The 14,696-nt window shown below is 40.8% G+C and overlaps 1 protein-coding gene across 3 annotated transcripts in view; it reads right to left on the bottom strand.

The window, feature by feature from the left end:
• The window catches only part of LOC120741382 (golgin subfamily A member 6-like protein 22), a 92,569-nt gene that overhangs the window by 51,445 nt on the left and 26,428 nt on the right, over window positions 1–14,696 (bottom strand). For all 3 annotated transcript variants that reach the window (XM_040044250.1, XM_040044252.1, XM_040044253.1), the window contains exon 7: window positions 1,030–1,149. In XM_040044250.1, the coding sequence (XP_039900184.1) occupies window positions 1,030–1,149 (120 nt within the window). The remainder of the gene's footprint in view (window positions 1–1,029; window positions 1,150–14,696) is intronic.

Genomic DNA, 14,696 nt, shown 5'->3' with positions numbered 1-14,696 from the left:
CACGCGCGCACACGCACATTTTTTACCTGAAATAACCACACACACACACACAGTACATACAGTATATATACACACATATATGCAGGAATATACGACATTTGATGAGACGTACAAGCGGGCGCACACACAGAGTGCATTATCAGCTCTCAAGCAGTGATCCAACAGGCAGCAGCTATCAGATAATGAAGACGCAGCTCTTTGGGAAGCTTCTGCCATACAGACAATTAATTAACTAATTGGTCTAATGAGCTTGTTAATGCCACGCTTTTTTTGGCAGCCTGTGTGAATACATTAACGAGGCTAATTCAATTAAACAGGTGCAGATTTCACAGCTGCCTCTCTCATGAGCATGAACGCACACGAGCGCACACACACACACACACACACAAATCCTACAGGTGTTGTGTACATGCTCGCTTCATTTGACTCTGACGTCTTTCTCAGCGAAAACCTTGGCATTCGATCAAAAGCATAATGATATGCAGATCAAGTGGTGTGTACTTGTGTGTGTGTGTGTGTACGTCAGTCAGTGCTTGTGCCTCAATGGGCCGGTGTTCCTTTGAATCAGAAGTACAGCTCAATAAGCTCTACTAGCAATGGTAATCTGTATAATTGAAAGGGTATAAAATAAGTGGGTGGAAAAGTGATTGAAGCGCTAGGATGGCGTAGTTAAATTAGCTAACAGAATCCCAGGGGTCAACCAATAATGTTAGCCAAGGGTTCAAAGTGCAATACAATTCATTTACTCAAAAGCTTTTCAGTACTGTATGTTTATTTGTGTACTTATGTGTTTGACCAAAAAAGACTATGACCCGCGTGTTAAAAACACTAAGCATGTCTTCTCTTGAAGTTACTCTTTCCCATTTCTTGGCAGCCTTCGCTCACAAATGCTCTTACTGCGAAGCAGCAATTCATTATAGATAAATAGGACTCATTCATTGAAGAATCTGTAAAATGTCTTTAAATTTTATACAAACATAAAAGAAGCATTTGAAGTATGTGCTTGTGTACCCTTTGCGTGCATTTTACCTTTTGCCTCGTTCCATTCAGCTCGTCAGTTAGTTGCTTAATCCTCGTCTCTTTCTCCTCCGCCATTCTCTTGAAACGATCGCGGAGCTTGTCTTTCAAATGCACCATTTTGGCCTTGGTCTGGAGCAGAAAGAACAGTATTATTTAGTCATTGTCATAAACTGGAGTCAAAGTGTTAGTCAGTTTACTTTTAACGTTGCTTCTATCGTTGTTAAAATTGATAGAGAGAAGCAGTTATGAGCAAAAGTGTTGTAGATTTTTTAAAAAGAATCAAAATAAAGTTTTAGATTCCTGCAAAATGTCACACTATGATTTCGTCACAGTGATTTTCTTGCTCTGCACACACATTAATATGTTTATACACTTAGATTACATTATAATGTACATGCAAGCATTGAGACTGCCTCAAGGCTAAGCTCATGCACAAATGCAAACAAACATTGGAGAGCTGGACTGATGACACTGGGCTTATCTAATGTGAGGTCAACAAGCGACTGTGCTTTTCTTGTGTGTGTGCAGTGTATATGCACGCTGATTTAATGGGTTGTTACACAGATACAACAGAAGTTCCCTCACAGGAAGACTAAAGCACTAAGATTCAAGCCAGAGTACGGTTCTGAACTTACCAGTCACTAATGCATTGCTAATCATTCAATATTTAATCCATACATGAAAAGAAAGAGCAGAAAGTTTGATTTCTTTACACTACCACACGATGGGAAATCACTAATTGCTGGAATATTTTGTAACTGGCAGAAATAGTGTTAACTAAACTTGCCGGGAGATGATACCACTGATTAATTTTCTCCAGCTTCATCATATCCACCCCTTTTCCCTATACATAAGTCTGCTTTCTCTCCCTCCCCCCAATCCCCTTCAGCCATTACTGAATACTAAATCAGACCCCCCCCCCCTTTTTTTTTTTTTTAATTTCCACACAACCTAGTTTCATTTTTCTCCTTGTGTCATTTAGCCTTGACATAGCATAGCATCTTATGCGTTAGGTATGGCTGATGTGAATTTATTGCTATTGTTATCTTTTTTCCATTTGCTGCTTGTCTGTCCAGCTGTATGCTATGCATGGCTAAATCATTACCTGTGCATGTGGTACAGATATTGATTCCCACCATTAGTAATTTGCAGTAAAATCTTGACAGTTCGACGTGCTAACACAGCTGTGTTTAAGAACCAAACAGCACCAAAAGTGTTCTTTTCGTCAAAGCACAAATATCGCCAGAGGTATTTTGTGTAATGTTTGTTTCTTGTAGATAATAATGAAGTCTGTGTTTGAGAGTACACCATATGTATGTTTGTGTGTACATGTTAGCTAGGGAGAAGGGAAATAGAGGTGATTGTATACAGCTACAGTGTGTTTTCTGCTGATTTTTGCCATTGTGTTCTGCTGCTCATGGACACATATTAAAGCTGTAGCTGCTACACAGTGAACTCCAAACACAGCTTGAAGTTTATACCACAAATGTAAACAAGATTCGTCTATGTACAGTAATGAATATTCCTATTATCCCTGAGTATATAAAATCCCAATGAGCAGTGATCTTAGCATCTTAGCTTTGGCTAAAACCTCTATGGGGGGGATTAAAACTTCCTTAATGCATGAAAAACCTTGTTTTGTGTGTGCAGATACTAAAGTGTCCATGTGTAACTGCAAATAAAATCTCATTCTCTTTAACAATCTCAGTAGCCCACACCAAAAAAATCTCCCTTTTTGTTCTTCTTCTTCTTCATCATCAATCCATACAACTGTTAAAAATCAAAACAACAAAAGCTGAGCAGAAACCGTAACATGCACAATTTGTGCGTGCTCACTGGGTTTTGTCAGCGCGAATAAATATTCATTTATTCTTATGTTTGTCGACAACGCTTTTCTATCCTACCACTAGGCTTCTTTGTCCTGCACTCAGAGAACTTGGGCTGCTCTAAGGTTCTGGGTTTTCTTCTCTTAAGTTGTTGTGTCTTCCTGTCATCATATTACTTCTCATCACCTGCTTGCATAGCCTGGAACCTCGCCCTGGAAACTGGAGAAGTGGGAAGTGATTTGGAAAAATGAGGGCAATAAAAAAAAAAGCACAGGGATGAATGGAGAGATGTGATATAAGGTTATATGCTAACCCAATCAGCAGGCTGCTGTTTGCCGACAGTATAATCAACATATCGGCCTAATGTCATTACAGCTATATGAGAAATAATATTGCGTGAAATGATATTGTGCGGCGCACGCGTGTCTGTGCGGCGCACACATGAACTAGCTCCCACGTCCAGATGTATGTAGCCCCCAGCACTTCTTTGGCACAAAAAGACACAAAGATGCAAAATCGTGCATGAATGCAGACATGGCGCAAAAGACTGTCCTTATCGAAAAAACAATTTCAGGATGATTCATTAATTGATCACCTGATGGTTTTCATTGATTACATTAAAAAAAACACAATTATAATATTATTTTATCCCACTGGTAATTCATTTTTCAAGATTTTAAACAGTAAAACCAAATTTATCAGGAAAAATAGATCACTTCAAATTTAATTACTGTTTTTATTCCATGTGCACAGCATGCGCACGTGTATATATTTGTACAGTCACACAAAAAGGATGCCCACTGGCTCTGACACAAAAGGATATTAGTTAGTGTGTGGCTTCCATATCCTGAATGCATGAGCTGCTGATGGCCTCTATTGATGGACACTGGCGTGAAGCCATCACTCAAGTTATGGAGCTTTAATTGGAGACAGCATAAAACGATAAACCAAGAAACATGCATGGCTGAACAGCCCAATGTAAACCATTAATCATAGCATAGGCAAAGACAAGTGGCCGCCGCATACACACGTGTGAGCAGCTGCAGCGGTGCACGCAGACTGCTCTCGCACCACACACCTTGCATATGTGTGCATGAAACACACGCACACACACACACACACACAGAGCAGAGACAAGAGACCCAGTCACATATTCTCATGATAGATGACCCATTTAACTTTGATTTCTGAGAGAAATGAGCTTGCCAGTGATACAGGGTTACCACACACACACACACACACACACACACACACACACACACACACACACAGAGGCGCATACACTTACTCACTCATTCATGATATACATTGATACTAAACATGGGTTACATATATGAAGTCACACAATGCATTCAGTTTATATGCAAATAAGAGTTTGCTTTATTTTGCAGACCAGTGTGCAGTCCCTCTCTCCCACATGTGCACACACACAGACACACACACACACACACACACACACACACACACACACACACACACACACATTTACTCTGCCTCATATTTGCATGTAAAGCCTTATAATATGGGGATGATTTGTGATGTAAGCAAGAAGTAAATCGTTCAGCTGTGTCTATCATACCTCTGCTCTCCTTTCAAATATGACTACTCTCTCTTACTCTCTCTCTCACACACACACATACAGAAACTAACACAAAAAGACAGACATATGATGTGTTTTGATAACATTTGATGGTGTTTTTTTTAATATTATATTATATTTTTTACCTAACAGCTGTAATGCTTGGGAAACAAGTCACCAGTGTCAGCACTAAAAGTTAGTCCCAAACAAGTTAAACAGTGCGTCTCAAATCTTTTTAAACAGCTGAAATTGAATTGCCTTGAAGCTCTTTTATTACTTAACCGCTGCAGCTAATTAACACTGACTTCCACATGCAACCTGGCGATGAAAAATCAGAGAAATCCTGGGACAGTTACGGATCTAGGCGAGGGGGGGAGTGTTTATTAGATAGCAACGGGAGTGGGTAGAGATGTGATTAATTTGAAGAGGGAAGGCTGCATTGAGGAATTTCCTGAAAAGATGAATCCTCACATTTAAAGAGAATATGAGAAGTGACTGCTGCTCTGACTGAAGCGAGAAGGCTATTCTTCCAAATGGGAGAGAAAAGAAGAACTAAGGAAGCCCAAGGTCTCAGTGTCAGTGGGTTGATCAATTCAGTAGGCTGACATGAAACCGGAGGAAGACAGAGATGACAAATATTTCATATTTATTTCTTTTTTTAACTTAAAAAAATAGAATTCTTTACCTCATGTGCCTGCTGTCAAATACTCAAACATTTCTTTCTCACCTTTTATACAATGACTAATTATCTCCTGTAAAGTTATATTGTTGCAGTCCGGGCCTTTTCACATTTGGTCCTTGATTGCAAATGCTAAAATTCGACTACACCTTACTACAGCTGCTGTCCAGTGACATATGAGACAGTGTTGATATTTAGACAGATGGATGGTATAAATAGAGGGATAAAAACCTATCAAATGCACACAAACATATAACATGTGCACACACACACACATACACAAACGCACGTTCCATACAGCAGGCTGCAGCCCCTCAGCGCTCCTCTGTCCTCACATGCTTGGTTTCCCCATCTAATTGCTGCCATTCGTCAGTGTGTGTGCGTGTGTTTTGTGTGTGTGCACATGTGTGTGTGTGTGCGCGTCTGAATTCATACAATCCTGTACTTTGTGTTTTTTGTGTTCCCTTCATAATTTTGTCTGTGTGCCTTTACAAACAAGCACGGTGAAAAGAGAGAAAGTAGCATCATCAGACAGACAGGTAAGACTGGGAAAAGAGAAAGGGAGAAAGACAGAAAGATACAGAGGCAGACACACACACACACACACAGAGCTGTCACAGTGCCATAGGGCATACAAAACCTGTCAGCGTTTAAAACTACCGGCTTGTACCCTGCCTTGCCAATTGGAATTAGTCTCACATCATATGCCAGTTTCTTTGTCAAAAGCAACAGCTATTTTATTCTTACTACAACTAAACACAACAGTTTAAATACAATCAGAATCACTTCACTAAGTACCATAAAAGTCGGCATATTTGTTATTTCCCGAGTCAGTTTTCGCATGGTTCAGAGATTAAGAATTTGATTGTGCATATAAGAAATGCCGTTGCACACAGTAGAGGCACGTTAAGCAACAAGGAATAGAAAAATGCACAAATGAAACAAAAGGCCATAAATGAATACAAATCGATATTTGAGATCACTGGCTAAGAAGCTTCCAAATAATACTTGAATACTTTCTTTTTTTGATTGAAGCGAATAAAAAAAAATCGAAGTGCCTGAAACATGCTAATTGCAACGTAACTTGATATGTGATGTTGACATGTTGACATTTTTGTATATAAACAACTGAGACTGATTGCACTCCTTTGTGCAATCATGAAAATATGTGCTGAAGAGTAGAGCTGTTTATGTTCCGTATGGCCAGTGTGTGTCTGTGAAATTATATGACAGTGTCTCTCTCTCTCTCGCATGCTTTCTCTCTTTCCCTTTATATTTAATAAGAAGGTCAACATTATTATGTGTTTTTTTTCCCCTTTCACGTGTGTGTGTGTGTGTGTGGGTGGGTGGGTGGGTGAGGGGGGTGTTCAACATGATAATTTGTCAGTTTATGTTGTGAGGGGGTAAACAGATAAGCAATCCACAGCACAATCCTTCATCCTGCTCTGATTATAAATCAGCTGGAGCTCTCAGAAGCAATCAGCAAGAGCAATCTGCAGCCGGCACAGACACCTTATCAATCAGAGGGGGCCATCACACTGTCACACTCACGCGCGCGCACATAAACTCCCATATTTGTACGGTCCTGCACCCGCACTCACCTACGCATACACTTCGACATAGAGACAGGTATGCCCCAATTGTAATTCTGCATCCCTACCCTGCAGTCTCTTCTTTTAAAACTTCCATCTCTGTTCTTTTACGCCTCTCGTGAAAAAGGATCACAACAAGTGAGTCGCAACAAGAGTTTCATCCAGCCAGCTGCCTGGCGGCCACAGAACCGTGCCTAGCGAGACACATCACTCCTAATTACAGTCTGATATTAATAACAGAGAAAAATATTAATCTTGGAGGTAAACACTAAGCCGCTTAAAGGAAAATTGCAAATAAATCAGATTATCTTATAGGAATATCCTCCAAATAGGCCAGGGGGGTAATGAGAAACCTAGGCCCAACCTCTCCCTCGCTCCCGCCTTCTCTCTCTCTTTGTCATTTCCCACTCCCCATTCTCTTGCAGGATTGAAAAAGGTGTGACTGCGTGTACGTGTCTGGGTGTGTGTTTGTGAGCACGTCTGTGTATTTATAAAGCCGCAGTATGATCCACCGCCCCAATCCCACCCCACCAACTCCACCACCACTGGTGTCACCTGCCTTCTTCTTCTCTCTTACCGAATACTGCTGTATTCATTTTTCACCTCCAATTTTATTTGGGTTGGGGTATGGTGGGGAGGGGTGTGAGGGGGGCGCCGCCGAGCAGATTCAATTAGGTTCTGTGATTGGGCCGCTGGCATTCAACGAGGTCATGGAAAGGTTAAGGAATTCAGTGGCACAAACATGATTATAGCTCTGTAGCATTTGATCAGAAGTAAGGTTTGTCACGTCAAAGTGGAGCTCCTCTGTTTCTTGCACCGGGACCACCAGTTTGGCCAGAGTGTTATGTGAGAACGGCTCCAAGTACCGATTCGTCCAGTGAATGCTAATTGCATGCAGAAGACGATGAATAAACAGCATGTTTGGAGATATACAAAGATATACAGCAGGATTTATGAATAACTCTGTCTTAGAAATGCAAAAAATCCTTGAACTCAAGAAAGTTTCATTGTTCTATCCCAAATGTGAAGCATGTGAAGTATAATTTTAGGCTGTTTTGCTGCCTCGAGTACTACAGAACTTTTCATTACTGAGGGGAAAATGAAGGAAGTCCAGGTCTATCACAATATGTTACAGGATAGAGCTGCTCAACAGTTAAAGCTCAAGCTAGATGCTGGGTGAGGCAAAAGGACAAGGAAATAAATAGGCAACTTAACAGCTCAGTTTCTGAGCAGCCCACTCAGAACCAAAGCCTTGAACAATATTGTGGACAACTTCAAGTAATCTGGTCACATTGGACAAGAAAATGGCTGAGGTGAAGCATACGGTAAATAGTCCAAATGTTGTGTGGGACCCCAAACCCTGTTTTTTGTGGCTATTGCTGTACTTGGAAGTTGAACTGGTTATTAAATTTTTTTATTAAATTTTCCTTATTTACAGTGTAGCTTGATTTGTATTTATTAAACATGCCCATCAGGGATGAGTTTAAAGATGAGAACCAGTATAATTGTTTGTGTGTTAGCATGTGTTTAGCACATTTGGTTTGTGTTCTTTTGGTTCAAATGAGATTCATGTCACATTTTTTGAAATGTTTTTTTAACGAAAGCCAGCCCATTTCAAAGGGTTCACTGTTCATTGTCACTGCACAAAAGTGCATGTAAGATGTCCTCCAAATAAAGATTAATATGGAATATCAATATTTGTTGCTAATGCTCCTATCATGCTTCAGATAGGACAGACCCAGGACAAACTTGAGAGGTAATGTCTCTCAGCTGGACTGGGAATGCTTCTTTGTCTCCCTCAAGAAAAACAGGTGAGGTAGAGACTGAGATTGGAGCATCTCAGACTGCTGCACCAGAGACTTGGACCTGGATGGATGCATGTTCCTACTGTCTAAAATCCATTAAAGTCTTTTGGAAATGTACAGTCATGTGAAAAAAAAAGTTTTCGGGGGTAAATAGTAGCCAGGTGCATCAGTGCTTTTAGTACTCCAGTAAAGTAAAAAAGCACTACATAAGATGTAGTTCATTTACCATTTACCATTTGATTAACTGATTATCAGCTGCTTAATAAAAACATATATTTGGGAAGTTTGCTGGTCTGGAGCACTCAGATGCATGTTAACACAAAGCTATAATCCTCCCAGCAGTGGACCTCCCAGCAAAATCACCCCAATGTCAAACCATGCAACACTCTGGAAAACAGCAAAAAAAACCAAAAGCTACTTCTCTACAGGCCCCATTTAACATGTGAAATGATAATGTTCATTTCAGTACAATAAAAAGATTGAACAAGTATGGCTTGTTTAGAAGGACTGCCAGGAGAAAGCCTCTTCTCCTGGCAGTCCTTCCATGGCAAAACATGGCAGTAGGTTTGCAAAGTTACATCTCAACAAATCACCAGACTTCTGGAACAATGTGTTTTGGACAGATGAGATCCAAGTGGAGTTGTACACAGTGCCATGTTTGGCCAAAAGCAATCAGCCTATCAGGCCAAACACCTAATAGGGGTGACCACAGGCTTTGGGCTTGTTTTGGAACCACATGATCTGGGCACCTTGCAGGTGGTAACTATAAACTCCTCTGTATTGCAATGTATTCTATAGGCAAATGTTAAGCCTTTTGTTTAATAGCTAAACTCGGGTGAAATTGAGTCATGCAACAGAACAGTGACAGCAGCAAATCTACACAAATTGGCAGAAAAAAGGCCCAGTCAAAGTCGTCAACCTGACTATAATGCTGTGGCAGGACCAAAACTGAGCCGCAAATGGACTGAAGCAACATTGCAAAGATGAATGGGCCAAAATTCATACACAATGATGTGAGAGACTAATTAAGTAACACAAAAAAACATTCATTCAAGATACATCTGATAACGGTGACTCTTCCCAGGACTTCATAGAGTACTGTGAAAACTTTTCCACGTGGCTTTGGGGGTGTTTCGACTCGGAGTCCACTCCAAGAGTAACAAGATCAGACACATTTCAGACACACCTGATTTTTGACCACTGAGACTGAAAATTGAGTTTTCTCTGGGTGCAGGTTTCATATTTACTTGCAGTTTATTGTCTTACCTTTGCTAGCTTTGGGCATTGAAAACTACTTGGTTAGGTTTAGGAAAGCTCTGCTCATCAAAAACTAACGACATCATGGCATTTTGCCTGGACTTATTCTGGACTGGACTGGATAAGATAAGCACTTATGATCATTAAACTTTTAAATCTAGCTATAGGTCATAACTACATCTCACACAAGCGAAAAAGAGTCTCAGCACATGTGTGCACAGACGTTGCATGCTGCAAAGATAATAAGCATGAAAAGAGCCAGAATGTATGTCCACAGAAACATTCATTTGCACTTTCTATTTTTTCTTTGTACCCCCCCCCCCCACACACACACACACACACATGCACACGCGCACACACACACACACTTTCTCTCACATGCACTCACATGCACATATTTAGAGAGTAGCACGGTAATAAAGCCCACCCTTGCAGTGAAATTAAAGCTAGTCAATGACACTGCCTGCTGAGTACACACTAAATCATTTTTATACTCAGATGAAACAACCAACATAATACTAGCTCGGCACATGTATCTAATATCACCTGGAGACTCAGAAGAAAATAAATAAAACAAACAAAAAACAAAAACAACTAATCAAATGCCATATTGGATGTGTCAGATTCATGTCAGTACAAGAGATTAATACTAAATATAGGAAATATGGTACAATGGGAGTATGAGATCTTTTTATATTCAAAATGACCAGGCAGAGAGCACATTATGAGATATTGGATTGATAAACAGGCTGTGATGCTGTTGTTCAGTGAGTATAATAGAACTATGACGCTACTCCTGGGTAACCAAAGATTGCAATATGATTTTAATGTGTTTTATAGACACAAGCCCTTCAGTGAGAGGAAATTATGTCAATAAATAAGCAGACTCACATTTTAAAACAAAGGGAATCATAGTCAGTGAAATATGTGCACATATATTATGGTGTTTGGTTATCAAATATGATACACAATACGGTCATGCGTCAACACACACACACATATTCTGACAGTAGTACTTGGTGAGCTCTCAACCCTGAGGTTCTGTGAGTGTTAGTGACACATGCTTGTTTTTTATGGTCTTTACCATATGTTTGCTATTTCTATAGCTTCAATTCGAACTTATACAGGGAGTGCAGAATTATTAGGCAAGTTGTATTTTTGAGGAATAATTTTATTATTGAACAACAACCATGTTCTCAATGAACCCAAAAAACTCATTAATATCAAAGCTGAATGTTTTTGGAAGTAGTTTTTAGTTTGTTTTTAGTTTTAGCTATTTTAGGGGGATATCTGTGTGTGCAGGTGACTATTACTGTGCATAATTATTAGGCAACTTAACAAAAAACAAATATATACCCATTTCAATTATTTATTTTTACCAGTGAAACCAATATAACATCTCCACATTCACAAATATACATTTCTGACATTCAAAAACAAAACAAAAACAAATCAGCGACCAATATAGCCACCTTTCTTTGCAAGGACACTCAAAAGCCTGCCATCCATGGATTCTGTCAGTGTTTTGATCTGTTCACCATCAACATTGCGTGCAGCAGCAACCACAGCCTCCCAGACACTGTTCAGAGAGGTGTACTGTTTTCCCTCCTTGTAAATATCACATTTGATGATGGACCACAGGTTCTCAATGGGGTTCAGATCAGGTGAACAAGGAGGCCATGTCATTAGTTTTTCTTCTTTTATACCCTTTCTTGCCAGCCACGCTGTGGAGTACTTGGACGCGTGTGATGGAGCATTGTCCTGCATGAAAATCATGTTTTTCTTGAAGGATGCAGACTTCTTCCTGTACCACTGCTTGAAGAAGGTGTCTTCCAGAAACTGGCAGTAGGACTGGGAGTTGAGCTTGACTCCATCCTCAACCCGAAAAGGCCCCACAAGCTCATCTTTGATGATACCAGCCCAAACCAGTACTCCACCTCCACCTTGCTGGCGTCTGAGTCGGACTGGAGCTCTCTGCCCTTTACCAATCCAGCCACGGGCCCATCCATCTGGCCCATCAAGACTCACTCTCATTTCATCAGTCCATAAAACCTTAGAAAAACCAGTCTTGAGATATTTCTTGGCCCAGTCTTGACGTTTCAGCTTGTGTGTCTTGTTCAGTGGTGGTCGTCTTTCTTACCTTGGCCATGTCTCTGAGTATTGCACACCTTGTGCTTTTGGGCACTCCAGTGATGTTGCAGCTCTGAAATATGGCCAAACTGGTGGCAAGTGGCATCTTGGCAGCTGCACGCTTGACTTTTCTCAGTTCATGGGCAGTTATTTTGCGCCTTGGTTTTTCCACACGCTTCTTGCGACCCTGTTGACTATTTTAAATGAAACGCTTGATTGTTCGATGATCACGCTTCAGAAGCTTTGCAATTTTGAGACTGCTGCATCCCTCTACAAGATATCTCACTATTTTTGACTTTTCTGAGCCTGTCAAGTCCTTCTTTTGACCCATTTTGCCAAAGGAAAGGACGTTGCCTAATAATTATGCACACCTGATATAGGGTGTTGATGTCATTAGACCACACCCCTTCTCATTACAGAGATGCACATCACCTAATATGCTTAATTGGTAGTAGGCTTTCGAGCCTATACAGCTTGGAGTAAGACAACATGCATGAAGAAGATGATGTGGACAAAATACTCATTTGCCTAATAATTCTGCACTCCCTGTAGACTGCTCAGAAAACATGAAAGGAACACTTTTTAATCAGAGTCAGTAAAACTTCTGGGATATTGATCTGGTCAGTTAAGTAGCAGAGGCGGTTGTTAACCAGTTTGGTGTAAATACAATTAACAACATGTGCAGTTAGAGGAAGTTAGTCTAGGAAATGAGACAACCCTTAAACCACAAATAGTTTTTAAAGGTCCAAGTCATTGACATTTTTTTCCTGCATCTTTTCTGACTGTTTTTTCACTACTTTTGGCTAACGTCAGTGTCACTACTGGTAACATGAGTTGGTGCCTGGACCCTACAGAGCTTGCACAGGTAGTCCAATTCCTCCAGGATGGCACGTCAATATGTGTCATAGCCACAAGGCTTGTTGTGTCTTCCAAAACGCATGTAGGAGATTCCAGGACACAGGCAGTTACTTTAGGAGCGCTGTAAAGCTTTAGAAGGTGCTTAGCCCATCAGCAGGACCGGTATCTGCTCCTTTTGTACAATGAGGAACAGGATGAGCACTGACGGAGCAACAAAGAACCTCCAGCAGCCCACTGGTGTAAATGTCTCTGACCAAACAATCAGAAACAGACCTCATGAGGGTGGCCTGGGGGTCCAATGTCCTTTAGTAGGTCCTGTGCTCACTGGCTGGCACCGTGGAACACGATTGGCATTTGCCATAGAATACCAGAATTGGCAAGTCCACCACTGGCACCCTCTAATTTTCACAGATCGAAGCACTGAATACATGTGATAGACGTGAAAGGCTCTGGAGAAGTCGTGGAGAACGTTATGCTGCCTGTTCATCGTTCAGTATGAGCGGTTTGGTGGTGAAGGAATGGATGAACGCACAGATATCTACAGGTTAGACAACAGCACACTGTCTGCCATTGGGTATCGGGATGAAATCCTTAGACTCACTGTCAGACATGCTGGTGCAGTGGGTTCTGGGTTCCTCCTAGTTCACGATGCCCAGCATTATGTGGCAAGAATATGCAGGCAGTTCCTGGAGGATGAAGGAACTGATACCCTCACCTGAGCTAAATGCAGCACCTCTGGGATATTATGTTTTGGTCCATCCAACGCTGTCAGGTTGTACCTCCGACTGTCAAGGAGCTCAGTGATGCCCTGGTCCAGATCTGGGAGAAGATCCCTCAGGACAGCATCTGTCCTTTCAATAGGAGCATGGTCCAGTTTTGTCAGACATGAATACAAGCACCAATTACTGAGTACCATTTTGAGTTGCTCCCAAGAAATTTCAACAAAATCGACTAACTCACTGCATCATTTTTTCACTTTGATTTTCCAGATGTTTTTGAATTCAGCCCTCTGTATGTTGATCATTTTTATTTCCATCAAACAATTGATTCTTTCATTCATAACACATTACCCAGTCCATATCAGTATAGATAACCAGCATGATTTTTCCCATTGAGATCTGATGTGTTTTCAAAGTGTTCCTTTAATTTTTTGAGCAGTGCATATTAAACGTGTTATAGAATGAAAATGCAAAAGTAAAAAGTACATAAAAATTTCAACAGTTAATTTTTTTGATCAAACAAACTTACAATGGTTTTCTAAACATTTACATATTTCTTTTCACTCTGACCGGATTTTGCCCAGAAATAAACATGACAGTGTGTGTCAGTCTTCTCATGTCAATCATCTGTCTCACATAAATCACTAGAAGCCACATCCCTTAGTGAGATTTCCCATCTGCTAATGTCTGTCACTTCAGGTTGCAGTCAATAGACCTGTTTGGTACACCCGTCCCTTGGTGGGGTCTAATTGCCCATTGCAACCCTCAAATGTGTCCTACACTCCGCAACTCTTGAGAACCTCCACCAGCACCACCCCCTCCACTACGAAATCCCCATTCCATTCTCAAGATGGGTATTTACATGCCCCACACCGTGGAGAGCAAACAAGCTCATTTAAAAGTTCACATGCTAATGTGTGACATTTAATCCAAACTTTACACGGGGAAAAGGACACGCTACAATAGATTTTGATTCCTTTCTTGTCCCTGAATCTCATCATCTTTTGCCTTCCATATTTATGAGTTGAAAAGGCGGGACACCTTGGTGGAGAGTAGGGGAAGGGATAGGGAGTTGACTGTTTGAAAAGTGGGCTGGGTTAGTGGTGATAATCCAGAGTTCTTTGTTGATAGTGCTCATATGCACAATTTATTGACTGCTCATCCAACTTAAAGCCACAGTTTATAAATCCACCAAATACCTCCTAAGTTTCCTGCTTCATGTGTATGTGAT

The sequence above is a fragment of the Simochromis diagramma genome, unplaced genomic scaffold (genome assembly GCF_900408965.1).
Source record: "Simochromis diagramma unplaced genomic scaffold, fSimDia1.1 OVJJ01000602.1, whole genome shotgun sequence".
Lineage (NCBI taxonomy): Eukaryota > Metazoa > Chordata > Actinopteri > Cichliformes > Cichlidae > Simochromis > Simochromis diagramma.
The sequence above is the reverse complement of the archived record's forward strand: the minus strand, read 5'-3'. Positions and strand labels throughout refer to the sequence as shown.